Source organism: Oncorhynchus tshawytscha, linkage group LG05 (genome assembly GCF_018296145.1).
Source record: "Oncorhynchus tshawytscha isolate Ot180627B linkage group LG05, Otsh_v2.0, whole genome shotgun sequence".
Lineage (NCBI taxonomy): Eukaryota > Metazoa > Chordata > Actinopteri > Salmoniformes > Salmonidae > Oncorhynchus > Oncorhynchus tshawytscha.
Window position 1 is genome coordinate 74,278,761 of NC_056433.1, and position 23,869 is coordinate 74,302,629.

The window sequence follows — 23,869 nt, forward strand, 5'->3', positions numbered from 1 at the left end:
GGGGATATGGTCACTAGTGTAACCAGGAGGTGAGGCCTCATTTAACACAGTAAATTCATCAGGCTTAAGCCATGTTTCAGTCAGGCCAATCACGTCAAGATTATGATCAGTGATTAGTTCATTGACTATAACTGCCTTTGAAGTAAGGGATCTAACATTAAGTAGCCCTATTTTGAGATGTGAGGTATCACGATCTCTTTCAATAATGGCAGGAATGGAGGAGGTCTTTATCCTAGTGAGATTGCTAAGGCGAACACCGCCATGTTTAGTTTTGCCCAACCTAGGTCGAGGCACAGACACGGTCTCAATGGGGATAGCTGAGCTGACTACTGTGCTAGTGACAGACTCCACTAAGCTGGCAGGCTGGCTAACAGCCTGCTACCTGGCCTGCACCCTATTTCATTGTGGAGCTAGAGGAGTTAGAGCCCTTTCTATGTTGGTAGTACTAAATACTAATTGAGTGTATGTAAACTTCTGACCCACTGGGAATGTGATGAAAGAAATAAAAGCTGAAATAAATCATTCTCTCCACTATTATTCTGACATTTCAACTTAAAATAAAGTGGTGATCCTAACTGACCTAGGACAGTGAATTTTTACTAGGATTAAATGTTAGGAATTGTGAAAAACTGAGTTTAAATGTATTTGGTTAAAGTGAATGTAAACTTCCGACTTCAACTGAATATGCCTATAGGTGTAGTTGGCTTGATATTTGAAACTTGAACTCTTTTAACATATTTTTATTGGATTTACTTTCCAGTTCTATAGTTAACAAATGCAATAAATATGGCACTTCACAAAACAAAAGCAGTTCATACATTCTCATAAATAGTGTTACCTTCCTAGAATATGGGAATTTCCTAATATTGACATAAATGTTCAATCTTAGGAAATGTATGTTACCTCTCCTGCAGAGGATAAGTTACCAGCCTCAGAAATTGCAGACCAAATAAATTCTTTACAGAGTTCAAGTAACAGAGACATCTCAACATCAACTGTTCAGAGGAGACTGTGTGAATAAGGCCTTCATGGTCGAATTGCTGCAAAGAAACCACTACTAAAGGACACCAATAAAAATAAGGGACTTGCTTGGGCCAAGAAACATGAGCAATGGACATTAGACCAGTGGAAATTTGTGCTTTGGTCTGGAGTCCAAATTTGAGATTTTGATTCCATGGTCTCTGCATGTGTTTTTCCCACCTAAAGCATGGAGCAGGTGTTATGGTGTGGGGGTGTTTTGCTGGTGACACTGTCAGTGATTTATTTAGAATTCAAGAAACACTTAACCAGCATGGCTACCACAGCATTCTGCAGCGAAACACAATCCCATCTGGTTTGCGTTTAGTGGGACTATCATTTGTGTCTTCCGCATTTAACCCAACCCCTCTGATTAAGAGAGGTGCGTGGGGCTGCCTTAATCGACATCCACGTCTTCGGCGCCCAGGGAACAGTTAACTGCCTTGTTTAGGGGTAGAACGACAGATTTTTCCCTTTGCTATTATTCTAATGAGCTCCTCCCCAAACGGACAAATTTGGTTGACCGGATCAAATCTCTACCAATCATAGACGTCTTATGTTTCAAGTTTAGTATATTCGCTAGCTAGCAAAACATACAAGCGAAGGACACTGCACTGACTTGGCAGCTGTTTCATGGAAACTAGCTAATCCATTGTGATTTAATTAAAATGTCCAATACTAGCTACAGTGGTTCACTAGCTTGGAGGAAGTGTTTAGTGTTGTGTGCATTGCGTTTGTACACTTAGCTAGCTAAACCAATCCCATAGCCTACATTGCATATGAAGTGTGACTGGCTCATCCATGGATGTACAGAGAAAATGCCCTATTTGTTTCCACTTTTTTTGTTTGCTCCCCCAGATAGGGGTTTGTGCATTCTGATTGGCTCATAGTCAAGTTGTTGGCCAGTGACAAGCATCGCAATTCTACAAGAAGAATCATCACTACCAGGGTCAGCACGCAGCAAGTACCGCTTTTGTTCTAGCAAGAGAAAGAACAGCCTCCCACTGTGATAAGTACCTACGGCAGTGACATTCTCTGTGTGTAACATGCTTTACAGAGGGTCAAGGATCATACCCCCAAGGCATGTTAACCTCCCATGTTATTGGTAATGGTGAGACATTAGCATGTCTTGAGGGTGTGATCTTTGACCCTCTGTAACTTTCTCAATCATCATTATTCACGATTAATTCAGGATTATCTGTATTCATAGTAGCACCCACATTTAATGTAGAGATGTTTAGAAACATTATATTCTTATCATACAAGCGACTACAAAATGGCAATACATTATTTACCATTCATTTCTATTGGGCACAAAATAATCTGAAACATAACGTAGAGTCACAAACTTAATATAGTCATTTTGTGCAAGGAATATGGAACCAAATACTAAACTTTTGACTACTTTATTTATACACTTTTTTAGGGGTGTTAATATTTTTGACCACTAACTTTTTGAGAGAAAAAAAATACTTTTAAAACACTCTTTCTCTGAGCAAATATTAGTATAAAATAATATAATTTCCAAAGTTTTTTGAGCATACAATATAGAATGATTTATTTTATACAGTCATTGCCCACTGGGCACACACTGGATATTGCATTGAACCGATGTGGAATATACGTTGAATTGCTCATCTTTATCAAGGTTGTCAATTTCGGAATAATTTTGGGCTTGAAGTGACAAATCCGAACTGCCCACTTTTGCAAATCCGTGTGAATGTGGTGTCTTTTCCTATTATAAATTATTTTCAGCCAACATTTCGTTTCAGGGCTGGGTTTTATTTTAATGTTACCACCCACCAGCATGTCATTGTTTAAGACTTCTAGTAGATGTTTTTTAAGACATCTTTTCTAACTGTGTGACCAGAAATCAAAGCCTTTGCTTTTTCCAAATTTTTAGGATAGAAAATGGTTGAAAACATATCTTTGCCTTAATTTCCCCAAAATATAGACTCTTATCTTTCATTTGACACCATTTCATATGCTCCTATGAACTTCACACTCACATCCTTTTACATGGAAATGACCTTCACCATTGATATGTCCAGCTGATGCAGCTTCTGGCTACTGTACCTGTGTCAGTGAGTCAGTGTTGCTATGGTGCTGCACATGGAGAATAAGGCCTTGCCCTCACACAGCATCTCCAGTTTCCCTCTAATGGAACAGAGATGGGTAGATCGAGGGTGATTGAGAGATGGAGAGTGGAACAAGTGAAATGAGAGAGGGGGAGCTTACTTTACCTGTGCGAGGTCTTTGTTCCCTTGTAGAGTGTTTGTGTGGGGTATTTGTATCACTGTGTCTCTTGCCCTCTGGCACTCACACAGCAATGGCTTCATGACTTCCTTTTGCATTTGTTTACATCTGGATTAAATTTATTTAAGCAACTGAATTTTATTTCTCCCAGATGGTTGGTTGGGATCCCCCCACCATGCTCTACAGCTCTCTTTTTCCCCACCTGGTTTTAATGTGGATCACATAAGGACTTCTCTGCTTGCTATGCACCCAAATGGACACCAGTGTTTCTCTGCTAAGTGCGCAGGACAAGCAGCAAGCTCTTCATGTCCGCCACAGGTATGTGTGTTCTCTCCTCTCGTTTTGGGCATGTAACTATGCTGCCCTTTTTGGAATGTTGAAGACTTGCTGCTGAGTGCTTATCAATTAAAGGGATCTGCAAGCAGGAATATAACAAATTATACCATAGTCTAATTCAAGAAAAAAACATTTTCCCAGGGCAGTAGGAAAGGAGTATACTAAAAATCATATCTGGCGTATTATCAAAAATGTATTGTGTTTATTTGTTCAGTGTATTTTGGTTAATTCAGTGTTCAGTCTGTGTTCCCTGTGGTGACAATGACAAGGGTGTTCTCAGTCTCAGTAAACCTACCCCCCAGTGGGAGGCCAGTGATATGGAGCTGAGAGGCCTGTTGGAGTAGGCAAAAGAGGCCTGGGTTGTAAGCAGTGTCTCATTCCTGTCAATATTTAATAGCAGAATGAAACATTAATGAGAATCCTCAAGCGTTTGACTTGCTTTCAAATGTCTATACAGTTTGCTTCTGTCCTCCACAGCGCACACTGTGTGAACCCAACCACACATTGGTGGGAACTCTCCATTTTGGAGCGTGTTTCTGAACTGAAGAATATTTCAAAATGTATACAATTGTCATTTCACAGACCGGTTTTCCTGGAACATAGGCCTAGTCTGAGAACATCACTTACCCTGACAGTCGAATACGTTGACATGTGTTGACAAACAGCCTTTGAGGTTTTTGGTAGAAAGCCATAGAATTCCCTGGATTGGATTCAATCCTATGTTTAAACTCCCATATCATATAGATTGCATAGCAACGTCTCTTTTGCTTGTAAAAATAGCCCGCCTCATTTCATGGGAGTAAAGATCCAGGTCAACAGACAAATAATCTCATGTCCTTGACTGAAACCTTAATTCAATATAGCCTAACTCAGAGGCTTGACCTAACCAGTGCCTGGTCAGTTGGGGTTGTGGAGCTTTGATGCCAATCTGTCCTTGTGAAAGCTAATTTGTGGACATAGTGATTGACCATAGCATACACCCAAGCCAAGGGCACCTTGGGCCAGGACAGTCATTAATGAGTTAATGCACTAAATACACACACGTGGATTTCTACAGATTGGCTTTATTTACCTGATTGAAGGATAAGGAGAGGGCTACAACTTCATTGTGGGGAATGGAGTTTTTACCCTGTTCAATATGCTGCTGTAGTATCTGACTTCATGATATCTGTGACTTAAGCCTTGTTCACACTGCAGGCCTTAATACTCAAATCAGTTTTGTTTTTCAAATCTTTTTTGGACTAATGACTGTCCAAACAGCAAGTTACAAATGACCAAATAGGATTTATGTGTGTTCAGACAGCAGTCGTTTGCTGACAAGTCTACGCTAGTTGTCATAGTAACGATGGGTGTGTGCGCAGTGGTGTAGACTGATTGGTGGTGCTTGTGCTTCCTATCATTCAGAAGTTATGTAGCAAGCTAAGGTGACAATGCCTGCTATGGACATTTCTCAGTTGCTTTCATGTTCACAATCATAGGGTAAGAATAATTTTAAAGCCTTAAAGAATAAGATAATCCAACTTTCAAAATGAGTCCTAGCTAGCTGTTTTGCTTTCTAGCACATTCACTCATTTGTAAACAATTAACAAGCTAATTAGCTACCACATGTTCTTTTCAAACTGGCAGAATGCAGGAAAAATAACAGATTTGAATTGGATACGCAAATAAATAGGATTTGAGTCACTTCAAAGTGCCAATGTGAACGCGGCTAAAGAGTCCGACCTCACTGACTCTCATGTACGGGTTCACTGCATCTCGTCTCTTTTTATTAAGATCTGTTTCAAGACAATAACATCTTTCAATAAGTGTCCAGTATTATGGCTAACTGCTTTATTGTGACACCAGTAAAAAGGAGTGAGTTTGACAGAGTGCATTAGTCGTCCCCGGAGCCACTTAGTAGCCCCTGTAATTACCTCTGAACATGCTGGCTAATGAGATGTGACACACACCAGCCTGTGGCCCAGAGGAGGGAGGCTGAACCAGAAATGCAGCCGTCGGCTTAGCCCAGCTTACTGTAGTCACTACAACTCCTGAACCCATTCTTGTACATGAAAACCTAACGTTACCCAGAGACTGAAGCCCTGACTGAACTGTCAACAAAAGATTTGACAGTCTGGACATCCAACTGGGAGGGGTCAGGAATCTCTGGACAGAAGGCAGTTGTAGCCCAAAGTTGTGCTGTTACGGCAGGTCAGAGAGACTGTTTTAGAGACTGTGTCGTTGGCGGAGAGTCTTACTAGGGAGAGGAGGTTTTTTGTCTGGGCTGGCTAACAGGTCACCGTCCTCGGTATGTGTCAGCACGTGAAACGACAGCGACTGAGTTGTCTCACCCTGAAGGAGCAGGTCTCGATCATAGCCAGTGACAGAGTGATCGAGAAGCTTGAGATGTCCATCCTGTCAAGGGTTCGAGAGTGGGTGAGGATGAAAAGAGGCAACAGGTACAGTACTGTATGTTGTTTACAGGTACAGCACTGAGGTATATTGAAGACTGCTCTTGACTGGCCCAAAACTTAGGCATTATATTCTATAATAACTCTAAACACTGTAACGATTTGTCTTGAGATGGACATTGGTTTGTTGCTGTTCATGAAGTGCTATATTTCAGTCAGCTAATGTTCACTGAAGTTTGAATCAGATGCTGGGAAGTGTTTGATTGGTAGGAATAGAGCAGGTGGTTATTGTATTTCAGGTATTGGATTGAGTTGACAATGTTCTTACCACTCCAGACCCCATGCATACAGCATACTGTATGTAATATGCTGTGCCATATGGAGGTGGGAGTCATGCTTGGACTAAGCCATGATGTAGGTTATAATGATGTGATGTCATAATAATCCCATAGTTTCCACCACCTCAGCACTATATTCTCCTGGTAGATAATCTCGTCCCCAGGCTAATAGCCCAAGAGTCTGGTGAACGACATTGCTATCCTGGAGAGAGCATATGGAATCACTTGTTATTGTTTTTCTGTCTATCTGTAGTGGCATGAAAGGAAGCCTGAAGCCTTTCCTTTTAAGAAAGCAACAGAACCTCCTGGAGGAGTAACCAACCACAGCTGTTTTAGAAGCCAGTGGTGGCAGGGTGTGGACTGTGGAGTTCTACAGTATAGATGCAGATCCTAACCACAAACACACATGGGTGTGCTGTGGAGCCGAACTGCATTGGTGGAGAGAAGTTTGGTTCTGTATACCAACATGACAAGGTATTTCTACAGTCCATGTCATTGGTCTGGTGTAGGGATGTTGATGGTCATGGAATTTTGGATGACAGTAATTGGACAGCCAAATGACCACTTCACCATAACTATTTGAATAGCCAAAAAATTAAATATTATTATTATTATTATTATTATACAAAAAAAATGTGACTACACATTTTCTCCTCTCATCTGCTACGAACTGCATGTGCTGCCATAGAAATGGAATATATAGAACAGGCATCCCCAGTCATGTCAATGATGGCATGATGTTGGGTGGACTGCTGTAAAATGTGTAAAATATGTGCTAAGATTTGTTGATTCAACTCAACTGACATTACAAACAATATATTCCATTGCATGAGCCACATCAGTAACATAATTTGAATGAACATTCTACATTAACATGGAAATTATTGCATCACAATACCAGAAAGCCATTGCGAGTGTACCTATGGGTTTACCAGTCAAATTGCCAGGGTTAGAGGTTCCAAGCCATTTCTATTGATTATATTTATGTGTGCTGCTGCATTGTGGGTGCGTTGCCTTGGCAACCGAAGACCCAGTTGCTTGTTTTTGCAAGGCGCAACAAAACAAAGATGATTTAGTATGAAGAATTTTAGAAACTGCTTCTCCAAGTACCCGATCACAGCTTTAGGCGATGTCATGGCGACGTTGGCTAGCTAAACTTGCGCGCAGAAACACGTCATTGGGTCTAACGGTTGTGTCACGACGAACTGCGCATGTGCATGCAATCAAACGAAAGTCACTCCTTCGGTAAAGTTGTCTTTGGCTAAAAGAAAAACGTGTCAGTTTCATAAAGTTGGAGTAATAACATGTTTAGCTACTTAAGACATGGGCTGGAATGTAGGTCGTGCCTTTAGAAATCGAGAAAATGAACAACTAGGGAATCATTTTTAACTTCTCATTGACTTCCCAAACCCTGGTCGAGTCTGCTTCGCAGGAGTCCCCGAATGTATCACGATGTTGGACCTCGGGGTTTAGAAACTCTGATCAAATGTTCATAACATGTTTAAGAGTCCATGTTATGGCCGAAACTGACTCAATCGCATAAATTCCCGGCGGTCCCATCTTCAGTCAGCTGTTGTTTTATTTACGGCTAAGGCGGTTATTTTATTTTCATGATGGTCTTCATCCATACACGGTAATTGTGCCAGCTTGAGTGCCAGTCTGTTTGTGCTATCATGCCAACTCTTGTCATGCCATGTTTGGCTTGACAATGATAGCAGTTGTCATGTGTGCAAACAGACCTGAATGGGGCAGTACTCTGACCGTAACTCATCCTTTTTGCTTTTTTCTATCTTATCGTATGTGTATATTTGTTGTCAAGTGGTGGTTGTTGTTGTTGGCTTTTAATGTTGTTTTATCCTGAATTTCCTCTGATATTAGTTTATGTTCCTAGATAGTTTTATCACGCACACACACATAGAGACTATGGGCTATAAAGTGTTCTTCTTCTCGTTCTAGGATGGAGACGTCTTGTCTGGAGTTGGCCCTGGAGGGAGAGAGGCAGTGTAAGGTGGGGAATTACCGTGCCGGGGTATCCTTCTTTGAGTCGGCAATCCAGGTTGGCACAGAGGACCTCCAGATCCTCAGCGCCATCTACAGCCAGCTGGGCAACGCCTACTTCCACCTGCAGGAGTACAGCAAGGCTCTAGAATACCACCGCCACGACCTCAACCTCACCAGGTACACAGCACCGCCTTGACCTCACCAGGTACACAGCACCGCCACGACCTCACCAGGTACACAGCACCGCCACGACCTCACCAGGTACACAGCACCGCCACGACCTCACCAGGTACACAGCACCGCCACGACCTCACCAGGTACACAGCACCGCCACGACCTCACCAGGTACACAGCACCGCCACGACCTCACCAGGTACACAGCACCGCCACGACCTCACCAGGTACACAGCACCGCCACGACCTCACCAGGTACACAGCACCGTCTCGACCTCACCAGGTACACAGCATCTCCACGACCTCAACCTCACCAGGTACACAGCATCTCCACGACCTCAACCTCACCAGGTACACAGCATCTCCACGACCTCAACCTCACCAGGTACACAGCATCTCCACGACCTCAACCTCACCAGGTACACAGCATCTCCACGACCTCAACCTCACCAGGTACACAGCATCTCCACGACCTCAACCTCACCACAGACACAGCACCTCCTCAACCTCACCAGGTACACAGCACCCCCACGACCTCAACTCCACCAGGTACCAAGCACCGCCACGACCTCAACCTCACCAGGTACACACACTTAGCAGGACCTCACACTGACCAGGTACATAGCACTGCCATGACCTCACTATGATCAGGTACACAGCACCGCCATGACCCTTAGAACCTAAGGTCTGCCCTTAGCCACTGCCTTTATTCAAGTGAAGACGTCATAAGACTAGGCAAGTAGAGGAGCTATGCTGCTCTTGAAAACTGGTCCAAGCCGAGGTTTGTTAAGCTCTTAAAGGTAAATGTCTGAAGAAATGAGTGCTGGGGAAGTGGCATGGCACTGTAAATCGTTGACATGTCTAAGATTCTGTGTGGGGATGTGATTTCTCTCCAGAACCATTGGAGATGAACTTGGAGAAGCAAAAGCCAGTGGTAACCTTGGGAACACTTTGAAGGTTTTGGGAAGGTTTGATGAAGCAGTGGTCTGTTGCCAAAGACACTATGACATTACCAGAGGGATGTATGATAAGGTGAGTTCAAGTAATATACTGTGATTGTAATGAGTAGTAGTCATCAACCCTGGTCCTGGAAAGCTGAAAGGTGTGCTGATCGTGGATCCAGCCCAACACTAAGACATCTGATTCAAACATTCAACCAAAACATGGTTAACTGGGATTTAGTGCGAGACTGGAACGAAAGCGTGAATACCCAGGACTCTCCAGGACTAGGGCTGGTGACCACTGGTGGTGGCCATAACAGGCAGCTTGGTCTCTCACAGCTGAATAGTTGGGGAACTAGAATAACTGAGGAATAGTTATGTGCTGATGTCTAGAATAGTTTGACGCCCGACCCCTGTGTTTGTGTGCTGGGTAATGTATTTTAAGTGTATAATTATAACGTTGGTTAAATTGGTCTGTTCCTGTCTGGTGGTGCCTGTGTGTGCATGTAGGTTGGGCAGGCCCGAGCGCTGTATAATTTTGGCAACGTTTACCATGCCAAGGGGAAAAGCATCTGCTGGACTGGAGCAGAGCCAGGAGAAATCCCTGAGGAGGCCAAGGTCGCTCTGAACAAAGCCACAGAGTATTACGAGTGAGTTAGTCAGTTGGTTTCTAAAATGGAATCTGCCCATTTAAAATGTGTCAATAAATAAATGTGACTTTTGTTAGTGTGTTACGTTTTTAATTGTATCTATGATGGCGTCTGCTGAAAATAAGTCAGACATTTTACATTAAATGACAGTCTGAATAAATAGACTTTTGTAAATGTTACCTTTTTATATATTTTTTGTGTGTTTCTGTTTACCATAGATTCAACCTTTCCATTGTGAAGGACTTGGGGGATCGGGCAGCACAGGGGCGGACCTATGGTAACCTAGGTAACACACACTATTTGCTCGGAAACTTCCAGCGAGCTGTGGTGGCCCATGGACAGGTACATACCCTAACTTAGTGGCATCATAGAACCTGACTTGCATCCATAAACAGTCAAGATGATAGATTATAACAGTATGCGTCCCAAATGGCGCCCTATTTACACTATATAGGCAATAGGGGGCCATTTGTGACGAAGGGATGGACATCCCTGTGTAGATAATGTTGTATTGCATGATCTCTCCGTTATTATGTAGAGGGATTGAGAACCTGTAACCAATGACCAATCTGCTTCTTTAACTTATTCTTGTAGCGTCTCCTCATTGCTAAGGAGTTTGGGGACAGGGCGGCTGAGAGGAGGGCCTACTATAACCTAGGCAACGCATACATCTTCCTAGACCAGTTTGAAGTGGCGGCTGAACATTACAAGTGAGTAGTAGATTACTAAACTCACTTCCTTAGACCAACCATCAGCGGCCCAGTGATTTTTCAGACACGCCTGTCTCTAGTTGGTCCACACTTGTTTGACAGATGTTCGCTAACTCTGGTGCAACTTTGGTGGAACGCATCACTTCTTACTTCTGAGATGTTTGTTTTTGTTGTACATTGTCCCTGTCCAAATTAACTTGATAAACTGAATAAATAAACATGAGCGAGGGCAAGCAATGAGAAGGAGTTTTAGTGAGGTGAAAATGATAAGGAAATATTGTGTTTTTGGCAGTCTCTGCCCACAGCTGCCTATAAATTAGGAACAAGCAAGACTAGTGTTTGGTGGTGACCGCTTCTTACTCACCCTCTGACCCTTGACCTGTTTGTGCCTCTGCCCTCCCCCTCTACCCAGGAAGACTCTGCAGCTGGCCATGGTGCTGAAGGATAAGGCTGTGGAGGCTCAGGCCTGTTATAGCCTGGGGAACACCTACACACTGCAGCAGGACTACCAGAGAGCCATCGACTACCACCTCAAACACCTTATCATCGCACAGGAGCTCAAGGACAGGTACACTATATATACAAATGTATGTGGACACCCCTTCAAATGAGGGGATTCGGCTATTTCAGCCACACCCATTGCTGACAGGTGTATTTAAATTGAGCATATAGCCATGCAATCTCCATAGACATTGGCAGTAGAATGGCCTTACTGAAGAGCTCGTTGACTTTCAACATGGCACCGTCATAGGGTGCCACCTTTCTAACAAGTCAGCTAGAGCTACCCCGGTCAACTGTAAGTGCTGTTATTGTGAAGTGGAAACATCTGGGAGCAACAACAGCTCAGCCGTGAAGTGGTAGTCCACAGAACGAGCCTGCTGAGTGCTGAAGAGCGTAAAAATCGTCTGTTCTCGGTTGCAACACTCACTACCGAGTTCCAAACTACCTCTGGAAGCAACGTCAGCACAAGAACTGTTCGTCTGGAGCTTCATGAAAGGGGTTTCTATGGCCGAGCAGCCGCACACAAGCCTAAGATCACCATGCACAATGCTAAATGTCGGCTGGAGTGGGGTAAAACTCGCTGCCACTTTTGGTCATGTAGTGTACATACACACACACACACACACAGTTTATCATCTTTACCCTGGACACACATGCTTTGTTGAACATGCTCAATGTGATCACAGTAGTGAAATGTTCTCTAAATTCATTGGGGCTCCTCTCTTTGTTTGTGCAGGGTTGGGGAGGGCAGAGCGTGCTGGAGTTTAGGAAATGCCCACACAGCCTTGGGAAATCATCAGAAGGCCATTCACTTTGCTGAGAAGCATCTGGAGATATCTAAAGAGGTGTCTATTTTCTGCTACTGGTCAACTGTGTACTCCTCCCAATCTAATGCATGTTATCAGTATATGTTATCTAGTCACATCTCTTTCTGCTGCACATCGGAGGAACTACATGGAAATAACCTGCTCATTATTATCCAATAAGTCACAACTCTGCGAATTCCCTATGGATAAAATAGAGGGGCAATGACAACAAAACCTCAACTCTCCATATGGGCACATTATTCCCTTGCTATGTTTAAGTTATGTTCTTATGTAGCTAATTCTCCCTCTTCTCATCCTGTATCTGGTCCAGACTGGAGACAAAAATGGTGAGGCAACAGCCAGGATGAATATGGCAGACCTGAGGTTAGTGCTGGGTCTGGGTCAGAACCCAAGCTCAAGCCTCAACACCAACAACAGCTCTGTTCTGACTGAGAACCACAGGAAGCAGGATACCTTACCAGGTAAGTCCCTACAGGCCTACCTACCTCAAACATTATTATAAACTATATTTATTGAGTTTAGTTTAAATAAAAATGGTAGAGCATGGTGCTTGCAACATCGATCGTGAGTTTGATTCCTACTGTAGATGACATTTATTATTATTTGAAATAACCATTATTCCATTTATACTCATTATTCTGAACCTTACACATCTGTAGTTCGGAGTCAGTCGGTGCAAGCCTGGCAAAGCGACACGAATGCCTGTTGATCCATATTGGAGAAATACCCACCTCTGATGTTTGTTTCAGGTGTGAAGTCAGAAGGAAGGAGTAACAGTATGGAGGACTTGGAACATATAGGACTGGGCCCTGAGAAAACTGTAGAAGTGTGTACAAAAACATGTACAGTACACATGCATATTAACACTCACATAGGCTTAGGAGCAGAAATGTCTCTCATCAGTCATGTTACAATTGTAAATGTTGTTTTTATTGATTGGTTATATAGCAGCAGTGACATCTCAACTAAACTGCCAAGACACCACCTATCACCCCTTGCCCTCTGTGTTGTTTCATGTACTGTCTGCCATTACCACAGAACTGGGATGAAGATGTATTCAGGCCTTCTAACCCTAAATCCAGCATGGCCAAGGCCTCCTCCAAACTGTTCTTCATCAACCGGTTCAGAGGGAAGAAACACAAGAAACACAGCTCTCCTACTAGAGGTGGGGTCCTCCAGGACACCAGCAACAAGCCCACAGCCCGAGAGATGGACACGCATAAGTCAGGAGTCAAGGTAGCTTTAACCTTGGAGATATGTCTTTACATAGAAATAATATAATTGGTTTGGCTATTTTAAATTCTTCCTATTTCTTCAACAGCCTACTGTGGTTTTAGTACAGTAAATCCATAATGTGGTATATCCAGTCTATTGTTACATGCTCGCCTTAGTAATAGTCTTTCTGATGTTTGTCGTGACAGTCTTTTCTGGGTGTTTTGTTGATCTTTTCTCCTGTAGATCGGATGTTCTGACACTCTGGGTGACGATGGCTTCTTCGACCTCCTCAGTCGTTTCCAGGGAAGCAGAATGGACGACCAAAGGTGCTCCTTATTGGACGGCGAGAGCCGTCTCTCCGATCCCTTCTCTCCCTGTACTACCCCGCCCGTAGCCATGAGGAAATGTGAGTTACCTCGGCCCCCCTCTGCATGCCACCCCCACCAATGTTGCACTTGGTGACCTAAGTGTCATCCAATGCCTATCCATGCCTGTTCCTTATTCGGGGATAGGAGCTCATGCACTGGTTATTTTACTCCTTGTTAGATTTGTGGTTATGATAAATAAAACAGGTTTGGGAAAAAGGTTGCTTTGGAGAAGTGGATTTCAGGCTAAACTGAAACTACTCCTTCCTTCCACTCATTCTATCCTCACCTCCCTTTCCTCTTCCACCTCTTGTAGCTACTTCCGCATGCGAGGCCAACCCGGAGCCTGGGCATTTCCTGGATCTGCGGGACAGCTCCCAGGGCAGTCGACTGGACGAGCAGAGAGCCAGCGTGGGCAGCAGCCTCCCCGGTCTACGTCTCAGCACCTCCGATCAGCCCATCAGGCTCCACCCCATGCTCAGTCGCCTGATGACCAGTGCTGACCAGCCTCAGGATGACGACGTCTTCTTTGACATGCTAGTCAAGTGCCAGGTAATCAAGACAGCCTATTTTAGTTGGTTCTCTGACAATGAAGTTAGTATAAGCCTGTATTTGCGTACATAATGAATTAGCACCTATTGTAAAGATGAATGGTAACTTATGTACCAAAGTTAATGAAAAAGACTACTGATACTGCTGATTTGAGATCACAATCCGGTCTATCCCAATGTGCTTGTGTAGGGTTCAAGACTGAATGACCAGCGGTGTGAAGAACCCCTTCCCTCCACTAGAGGTCCTACTGTCCCAGCTGAGGACTTCTTTAGCCTTATCCTGCGCTCCCAGGCTAACCGGATGGACGAGCAGCGGGTCCCACCACCACCCCTAAGCTTCGACCCTAACCAGCCCATCTCGGACTGACCAGCTTTTGTCTACTTCTACCTCTCCTCAACTTCTCTCAGCCCAGAAACCAGCACACAAATGTATTCCTCTACCAAAGCCCTAACTGAAAATGGATCTACCCCACCACACTAAATCATGGAGTCCTAATGTACAGACCTATTATTCTGGCAGAGATGCAACTTTTTTTTTGTTTTGTTGACTGGGCTCCTTTCAGCCTTTCTCAGTGTGTGAATGACCCAGACAGTGCAATAAACTGACAATTTAACAGATTTTTCATAGTTAAACTTGTTTTAATTGCATTTTTATTTTGTATCATTTGTAAGCTTATGTTGATGGAAGAGTTAAGAAATTAGTAAAATATATTGTACAGGTCCGCAATGTTTTCTACTTCCGGTGTATGCCCACCTTGAGGAAATAAAGCCTCATTTTAACAGAATTATTTGCATTTCCGTGTCCACTCCAATTCAACCCTTGCTCGTGATTAGATGCCAACTGCCCTTTAGGAATCCAACTAAAATGTTGCAATCTACTGGGCTTGGGAAATATACATTTAGGGAATAGCAACTTTTGTGCTATTCATTTTATTAATGTTGCCATCCCATGTTTTGATATTTACAGTACATTCAAATAATCAACATTCATCAGTACATATCATTGTGGTCATCAACAGGCATCTTACACAGTGACAATTCATAACAGGTCTAACCTCAACCCCAGGCTCAATTGCTACTGCATCAAGTTAACTGGTGAATAAGATTAGAACAGGTCTAGAAGTACAGGACAATGTTTTGCTGGGCTAAACTGTACAGTAAAGTGCTGGTCATGGTTGTGTGTAAGGTTTCTTACTAACCTCAGACCGATAAAAGGTCCACTATGGCTCAGAGTCTATTGATTCAGAGCTCAGCCTTTCTCGTGAGTCCTTGCATCTGGGGGGGAAAACAAAACAATAACAGGTTAGTTGAAAGTTACATTTGTAAATCTTTGGACTGAAAGAACAACCTGTGTTCAAGCATTGGTTTCTTTAAGGGTGAGGTCAATTATATTTCAAGTAAACTGATTTGGAAATTGAGTTTACTTCTGGAATTTAAATGTAATTGACCCCCAACCCTGGTTCTGCTGTGGTCCAGAATTCAAGACTCAGAACATAATATTTTAGAGGTAACCTCTGATAGCCTGTTACCAACCCTTAGTAAAATTGGACCAGATACAATACAGTAAAAAAACAGACTTTCAGCACACGTATAGGGAAGGACATTCAACAAGCAAAGCACTTACACAAATGATTGGCTGAGAGAAATTCATTAAAATGATTGTGGGGGCCGTTTTGTTAGATTTCAGTGCGGCTTTTGACATTGTCGACCATTGTCTGCTGCTGAAAAAGCCATACGTTTTACACCCCTTGCTATATTGTGAATAAAGAGTTACCTGTCTAACAGAAAACAGAGGGTGTAATGGAAGCCTCTCCAACATAATCCAGGTAGAATAAGGAATTCCCCAGGGCAGCTGTCTAGACCCATTATTTTTTTCAATCTTACTAATGACATTCCACTGGCTTTGAGTAAAGCTAGTGTGCCTATGTATGCGGATGACTCAACAATATACACGTCAGCAACACTTAAAGAGCTGCAGTTAGTTTCAGAATGGGTGGAAAGGAATAAGCATTGTATTTGGGACAAATCATTCATTAAACCCTAAACCTCAACTAAATCTTGTAATGAATAATTGTTTGAATTGAGCAAGTTGAGGTGACTAAACTGTTTGGAGTAACACTGGATTGTAAACTGTCATGGTCAAAATATATTGATACAACTCCCGAGTGGTGCAGCGGTCTAAGGCACTGCATCTCAGTGCAAGAAGCATCACTACAGTCGCTGGTTCGAATCCAGTCAATCACATCCAGCTGTGATTGGGAGTCCCATAGGGTGGCACACAATTGGCCCAGCGTTATCTGTGGTTGGCCGGGGTAGGCCATTGTAAATAAGAATGTATTCTTAACTGACTTGCCTAGTTAAAATAAAACAGCTAAAATGGGGAGAAGTCTGTCCATAATAAAGCACTGTTCTGCCTTAGCAACACTAGCAGGTTCTACAGGCCCTAGTTATGTTTAAATTATTAATTTATTTGCCCTTTTTCACCCCAATTTCGTGGTATCCAATTGTTTTTAGTAGCTACTATCTTGTCTCATCGCTACAACTCCCGTACGGGCTCGGGAGAGACGAAGGTTGAAGGTCATGCGTCCTCCGATACACAACCCAACCAAGCCGCACTGCTTCTTAACACAGCGCGCATCCAACCCGCAAGCCAGCCGCACCAATGTGTCGGAGGAAACACTGTGCACCTGGCAACATTGGTTGGCCCGCCACAGGAGTCGCTGGTGCGCGATGAGACAATATCCCTACCGGCCAAGCCCTCCCTAACCCGGACGACGCTAGGCCAATTTTGCGTCGCCCCACGGACCTCCCAGTCGCGGCCGGTTATGACAGAGCCTGGGCGCGAACCCAGAGTCTCTGGTGGCACAGCCCTTAACCACTGTGCCACCCGGGAGGCCTGGCCCTAGTTATGTTACTGGTCAGTCGTGTGGTTAGGTGCCACAAAGAGGGACTTACAATTGGCTCAGAACAGGGCAGCATGCCTGGCCCTTAAAAGTACACGGGGAGCTAACAATGATATGCATATCAATCTCTCATGGCTCAAAGTGGCGAGATCGACTTCATCACTACTTGTTTTTGTAAGAAGTGTTGTCAAGCTGAATGCACCGAGCTGTCGGTTTCAACTAATAGCACACCTAAGTCCAGAACAGACTATGGGAGGCACACAGTACTACATAGAGCCATGACTACATGGAACTCTATTCCACATCAGGTAACTGATGCAATCAGTAGATTAAAAAAATATATAAAATATACCTTATGGAACAGCAGGGACTGTGAAGAGACAAACAAAGGTACAGACACGCATACAAGCGCTAGCACACGCACTCTACTCACGTACATTGTAATATTGTTGTATGGTAGTATTATACATTCTGTATATTAGATATGTAGTTGTGTAATGTTGTTATTTGATGTAGTGTTTTATATGTAATGTAAATGCCTTAATGTGCTTGGACCCTAGGACGAGTAGCTGCTGCCTTGGTAGCAACTAATGAGGATCCCTAATAAATACAAAATGCCACTAAGTTTGTCCTCACCTGGGGAAGCAGCAGGTGAAGGAGCCAGACTCCCCCTCTACCCGGTAGCGTCCTGAGGTGGGCAGATCTTTACACTCAGACATGAAACAATGCAGCTCCGACACTGGGCTCCCTTCCTGCTGCTGTTGCTGCAAGACAAACGATAGGATTGTTCTGGTAAGGAAATGTTTTTACTAGGAATAGTGTTGTAACCAAAAGCAAGTGAAGTGTTATAATAACAGAAGTGCATATTCAACCTTCAGATCTAAATATTAGGCATGGAAATCTGTTAAGGTAAGGGTTTAGTTTAGACATATGGTTAGCAAATCACTATCCAGAACTATTCAATATCTGCCGGCTGTACACTGCCTATAATCAATCTTAACCTTGATGGTGTCATAGGTATCAGTGATAAGGGTGATGAAGAGGCTGAGAATCATGTAGATGAAGAGCGAGACGAAGGTGTAGAGGTAGACTCTGCTGAACAGCCACACCAGGTAACTCTTCTGCTTCATGTACTTGAAGGTGGGATACATGTCATCTCCGTTGATCAGCGAGAACAGGCACTCTGATACTGTGTTCAGGGTCCGGAACTAACAGAACAAAACAGACAAAGTTATGGTAAAAACACATTTTTAAAAAAAATGTAAAAATCCAGTTAAAGCCTCCTTTTGCTGTTAAAAACCCCTGGCACTTGTGTGGTTGAGTGATAACACTCCCAACAGGTTGTGGGTTCAATCCTCGTTTGATCTCCTACCTTTTCATGGTAGGGCCCGAGCACGATCCAGCCACAGAAACAGTACCCCAGGTAAATGATTCCGGCACAACCGATGAACCGAACCACATTTGGGAAAGCTGCTCTCAGGGTCAGGATGAGAATCTAGGAATAACCAATCACAATCCACAGATCAACGGAATTCCTATGGAACTCACCCAGTATTCCACTTAAAAAAACATATAATATGTCTTGTGTGAAGCATCAAGTGTTGAATTCAACACGAGTGTCCTACATTGTACTTCTTGAAGTATCCCATGTAGCGTATGACTCCGATCCAAACAAGCATTGTGCCTGTTCCGAGAAAAATGCTGCAGACGTCATAACTGGTGAGAATCTAAGAGAAAAGCATACAAATTAGACTAATAATATTTGTGTAATGTGTGAAGGATAATGCAAATAAAATGTCACACACCTTTGTCTGGATTTCTATTTTAAGAATGGAACCGATGATGGTGAGTGTATCACTGGCGATGATGAGAATATACCAGCCGTTCAGAAACTCCAGCCTATCGGACCATGGAACCTTCTTCCCCTGACGGACTAGGCAGAAGTCTGTGTACTCCTGGAAAAATGAGGCGGATACAGACAGCTTTACAGAAACAAGCCATAACACACAAAAACCACTCACCTCACTCACCATTCACTGTCAACAATACTGCCCTGCAAAAGTGCAGTGCCTACGTAATTAGACAGACAGCGATTTCTGGTACTTCATGACAAATTCTGATCGACTGGCTTGTTCTTGTGTCAGGAAACCAAATACCACATTAATCAGATAGTATACCTGGCCATAACAACAGATCAAAGTTTTTTTTAACCAAATTCGTAGTTACTGCACTTTGCCTTTGTAGGGCAGAATAGTAGACTTACAAACTGTAGCCGTATCCCGTTGAGCACAGAGCGTGTGCAGAGGGCCAGAGAGGTGATGCAGGTTACAATGATGAGACAGTCAAACAGCAGTGGGTAATAGATGTTCTTGGGAGCTGGGGAGAGAAAACTAAACTAGAACTTTGATTTATAAAACACACCATTTCAAATACAGATAGCTCTAAAATGAAAAAGGAAAGGCTCATGATTATACACTGAACATACAGGCCCCGGTTACTTTCCAGTCTCTACATTCATTTATGTCAACGTCATTGTCCAGGTCGACCTTTATTCTGCCACTGTGGGCTTGGTTGTTGAAGGTGATCTGTTAACCAGAGAAAGATACACGGCTTTTAAATACAGAAGGATGAGAGTTAATGTTTAACTGGCCAAGTCCTAGCTAGCATTCCAGTCACACCTAATACTTTTCTCAAGTTTCAAACAATTAACTACCAACATGGAAGAAAACAGTGGAACTAGAATGGATAAAAATGGGAACAAACTTCTAAATGCAGAGAACATTCCGTCATACTGGGAATAGGTCTATAATCTGCCTAGCCAATAAGTGAGGTGAGGTACAGAAACAGCCTGGAGTCAGATGACATACCGTGACATCAAAGTCATAGCAGTTTGGCAGCTCTCTGTTTCTAACTGTTTGTAGGTTTATGGCCTTCAGAGTGAACTTGATCTTCACATTCAATAATCTGCAAGTCAAAGATAAATACAGTATCGTAATCACTGACAAGTACAACAACCTACATTTAGGACAAAAACATGAGGGACTCAGTTATGAATATTATGTAATGTGTTTGTTTAAAGAGCTGTCACCCCACACCCATGTACTATAAGCAACAACAAAAAATGTTTTTGTTAAAAGTATACAGTTCTATTACTTATGTTTATGCATTGAAAAATTCAAAGTTTAATATCGCGGCCTGATACCTTTTGAAATGCACAACGAAATTCAACAGATCATCCTCGGTTGTGCTTCCCATGGGGAATACTGGAACAATCTCAAGGCATTCTGTTGTGGGGTAAATAACCAAAAGGTGACTTTTAAAAACATTTCAGCAAGAAAAAAAAAAATCTGAATTTAAAAAGATTCCTATTCAAAACCTCCTCAGTCCAAATCATAACATTCTGTTCAGACCATTCTGATAAAGTGATTAAAGCATGTCGAACATCTTAGACTTGCCTGGCTACTCAAACTCCTTGCTCTGGCCAAACGGTACACCCATGGCCATTAGTTTCTTCTCCGCATTGAGTCTGGATTGGAATGCCTCTCCAACGATTTCAAGAATGGAAATCCATTCTAGACCGTCTGATTGGTCCCAGAACACACGTGTGTAAAGCAGCGTTTTTAAAATGTGTCATTGGCTTTGTTACTCTGATTGGTTAGAGATGATCCAATTGCTGATTACTTTGTACAACACCGCTCATTTTGATGTCACCACAAACAACTTCAATGATGGCAGTCTCAGACTGACGTATGTAGCGAACAATAGAGCAGTGGAAGAATTCAGTTTGAGTCGTCAGGCAACTCTTACACATCACTGAAAGCTAAACTGCAAATGACATATAGCATACAGCGACCATTAGCCTACCAGTTTCAATCTGTGCGTCTATATCAAAGGTCTCATTGGCTGGTGAAATGCTTCCATTCCTGTAGAACTCTTGGCACAGAGACAGAGGGGAATAGGTGTCCCCCTTCTTCTCATAGGCATGGTTACCAACGGTGATATTTCGCAGACGGGAATACTACAATTAGGACATAAAAGAATGACAACTGTAACATTAAAAGTAAGCAATCACATACTGTATTTACTCAAATGATGTTTGATTGACAAGGGATGACATGAATACTGCACAATTTTAACACTTGCCCCCCAATCACCCCTTCCTTGATACATGTGTAAATACTGGACTCTAAATTGTGCCTTCCTGTATTATACTTATGCTAAAAATGTTTATTCTATTCTCCTGAGCCATTTACTTTATGTTCATATTCTAATTGTTTTATTTCTTATTGTTGTTGCATTGTGGAGAAGGAACCTCAAGTAAGCATTTTGTTAGACAGTGTAGACCATGTGTATCCTGTACATATGACTACTACAACTTGAAAATGTTGGTGAACTATCAAGCTATGACAGAACAGAAGTTGGAGGCTAAACACAAATAAAAATAAACAGACATTGGGTAGGTATTTCATTGGAATCATGCTCCATAAACACTACCTTTACACAGCAATAAGCCATCGAAAATGAAATGAGCTAGGTACCGTACAAAGTCCTCTAAGAGGACAGAACTATACAAGCTACTTTACCTATAAAACTCAACCAATGATTGACAGTAATGTGACAAAACAAAGGAGTAAACCAGGATGCAAAATATCGTTATCTCGGTGGTGGGACTAGGGGGAATACACAGAGTCTCACAGGATGATGAGGGAATGGTCAGAACTAGCTTTTGATTTCCAGGCAACAAAAACAGGTTACCATCTCACAGGTTTGACCTACTGTCCTCAATTAGAAACCAAAGGCAATACAGAGGAGATCTCCCTATATATCATTAATTTCCAATCACATGTTTGATAGAATGTGATAGCAGCTGTTGACTGTCCTTACCTTATCGACTATGTAAGAGATGTGTTCATACACCTCATCCTGCCTGTACACAGCATAAGAGTCCCCACGGCCATCCACGTAATCTTTGAGGAAGAGATGCTTGAATGTCATGAGGTTCTCCTCTTTGAAGGTTACCACCATCTGATTGCTCAGTCCAAAAGACACCAACTGGGAAGAAAAAAGTTATTAATGACACACGGAGGATGTATTCCAACAAAATGCCATATATAGTGGCTTCCATCACTATGTATGAAAAAGTTGGTGACCACTGTCAATGAGTACTGGGATATGGCCTACATCTGGTATAGTTGGGATGGTTTAAAACTATGACACTGCTTATTCGCGTGATCAGGAAATGGCTGTGTCTCTTTATTTATTTATTTCTTTGGGTCTTTCTAGGTTTGGATACGGAATAGTTCAGAACTAAACAACAAAAAAGTACCCCGTCTCTGTTGACTGTTCGCTCATTGATCAGTACCTGGATGGTAATGATGGCGATCTTGATGATCTGGAGCATCAGTTTCCATGGTTTCCGTCCGCGGGCTTTGTATTTCTCACAGGGGTTCATGAAGAAGTACTTGATCTTCCTCCTGAGGTTGTCCGCTGTCTCCTTGTCCTGATGCTGCTGGTCGTCTGCCCAGGCAGCATGCCCATTTGGCTCGTACACAGAGCTGTACAAACCACCTGAGTGCTCCATCTCTAAAGGAAATAGAAACAATGTGTTTAATCACAGAAATATCATCTATTCCCATTCTAGTGATTCTATTTGTGTTCAACAGTGTTCACTTTTACACAATTGATAGCCAGACTCGAGACAACTCACAAATCCTTTCCAAACGTGCTGTGGGATAAGAACCTGCTCACCAGGCAAGTGGTTTACTTTATCTTGATAAATAGCCTAACTTAAATGCTGTGCAGTGTGTCTGTTCCTCATTCTTGGTGACACTGACAACTGTAATTGTGTTGGACTAGTTTGCACACCCAGGTTAGCAAATTGGACAAGGACACCTCGCAGAAATTGTGGCACTGGCAAGATTGGCATTTTACGAATAGGCATTCAGTTTGTTCAACACGGTATGTGCGTTGTGTTTACTGGTAGCATATCATCATGACATTGTTTCACTCTCTGTACATTCGTCCTGCGTTTGTCATCATTCATTCTGAAAGTAAGTTAGCGGAAGACAATGAGAGAATGGGTCAGGTTAGCTCGCTTTCTTACCTGAGCTTTGACCCGAGCAGTGCTGAACAACAAACCGCATCTCACATTCTGACACATGATCACTTTCCACCATTTCGCTCAACAACACAAAAACAGCACACTAAGCATGCAGCATAGTGGGGGACAAGCTAAAAAAGTATGCTACCCAACGTGCCCAACTGGACCCGTCCCGAGCACACTTGACTGGGATCAATCATTTGAGAAATGGTCCTGATAGGCTCCTTACCATCTACTTTTGGTTGCTGGCTAATTGGCTGTTATTGATGTCAGTTGATGAATGGTCAGTCACATTTGCGATCCAAAATGTATCCAAAAATGAGTCCCCAGTCCACTTGAGATGGGATACAGTAGATAGTTTATTTCATCAGACAATTATCTCAACATTATCCAATTTTAATTGTATATTCAAGTATTGCTGTAGCCTGGATAAATATGATTAATATTTTCCATGTGAAGAATCAAATCCTGAGCTGTCCCGTCCTGACAATAATAGTCCATAAAAAAAATCATAATGAGTCATGTCCCAATTGTCAATATAATCAAGAGTCCCAGAATTAAAAGCGCGAGTGAGCAACAGGTGTCTTTTGCGGG

General features: G+C 42.8%; 2 protein-coding genes across 12 annotated transcripts; one reads left to right on the forward strand and one right to left on the reverse strand.

Annotated features, from left to right (window-relative positions):
• Positions 1-1,586: 1,586 nt before the first annotated feature.
• LOC112233937 (G-protein-signaling modulator 2) lies at positions 1,587-15,057 on the forward strand. Of its 9 annotated transcripts, none has more exons than XM_024401844.2 (15): positions 1,587-2,054; positions 3,425-3,591; positions 8,294-8,515; positions 9,409-9,544; positions 9,964-10,103; positions 10,322-10,445; positions 10,698-10,813; positions 11,226-11,381; positions 12,051-12,159; positions 12,452-12,602; positions 12,891-12,967; positions 13,180-13,377; positions 13,600-13,762; positions 14,038-14,273; positions 14,463-15,057. In XM_024401844.2, the coding sequence occupies exons 2-15, from the start codon at positions 3,527-3,529 to the stop codon at positions 14,637-14,639; spliced, it is 2,070 nt and encodes a 689-aa protein (XP_024257612.1). In that variant the 5' UTR covers positions 1,587-2,054; positions 3,425-3,526; the 3' UTR covers positions 14,640-15,057. The 9 variants fall into 9 exon arrangements, with proteins under 9 accessions (XP_024257612.1, XP_024257615.1, XP_024257614.1 ...); XM_024401847.2 differs by having other exon boundaries at positions 1,587-1,966; XM_024401846.2 differs by having other exon boundaries at positions 1,588-2,030.
• Positions 15,058-15,179: 122 nt separating this feature from the next.
• On the reverse strand, positions 15,180-23,858 carry mcoln3b (mucolipin TRP cation channel 3b). 3 transcript variants are annotated; one of them, XM_024414850.2, is made up of 14 exons: positions 23,505-23,858; positions 22,538-22,758; positions 22,060-22,227; positions 21,040-21,193; positions 20,378-20,459; positions 20,043-20,139; positions 19,661-19,760; positions 19,439-19,551; positions 18,981-19,130; positions 18,801-18,902; positions 18,548-18,670; positions 18,177-18,383; positions 17,812-17,939; positions 15,180-15,547 (listed from the first exon to the last, which is right to left on the reverse strand). In XM_024414850.2, the coding sequence occupies exons 2-14, from the start codon at positions 22,754-22,756 to the stop codon at positions 15,493-15,495; spliced, it is 1,698 nt and encodes a 565-aa protein (XP_024270618.1). In that variant the 5' UTR covers positions 22,757-22,758; positions 23,505-23,858; the 3' UTR covers positions 15,180-15,492. The 3 variants fall into 3 exon arrangements, with proteins under 3 accessions (XP_024270618.1, XP_024270616.1, XP_024270619.1); XM_024414848.2 differs by lacking the exon at positions 23,505-23,858 and adding an exon at positions 23,279-23,497; XM_024414851.2 differs by lacking the exon at positions 23,505-23,858 and adding an exon at positions 22,883-22,907.
• Between the last annotated feature and the right edge of the window lie 11 nt (positions 23,859-23,869).

What these genes read in the sequence shown, in the direction of transcription:
- mcoln3b (XM_024414848.2), bottom strand. Translation starts at nt 23,351, where the DNA reads ATGGTGGAAAGTGATCATGTGTCAGAATGTGAGATGCGGTTTGTTGTT. An exon ending in TTCGTTGTGCATTTCAAAAG is followed by an intron (nt 20,140 to 20,377) that starts GTATCAGGCCGC and finishes TTTGACTTGCAG; the next exon opens with ATTATTGAATGTGAAGATCA. An exon ending in AAATAGAAATCCAGACAAAG is followed by an intron (nt 18,903 to 18,980) that starts GTGTGTGACATT and finishes CTTTTCTCTTAG; the next exon opens with ATTCTCACCAGTTATGACGT.
- LOC112233937 (XM_024401841.2), top strand. Translation starts at nt 5,899, where the DNA reads ATGTGTCAGCACGTGAAACGACAGCGACTGAGTTGTCTCACCCTGAAG. An exon ending in GCCCTGAGAAAACTGTAGAA is followed by an intron (nt 12,968 to 13,179) that starts GTGTGTACAAAA and finishes CCATTACCACAG; the next exon opens with AACTGGGATGAAGATGTATT. An exon ending in CGCATAAGTCAGGAGTCAAG is followed by an intron (nt 13,378 to 13,599) that starts GTAGCTTTAACC and finishes TTTCTCCTGTAG; the next exon opens with ATCGGATGTTCTGACACTCT.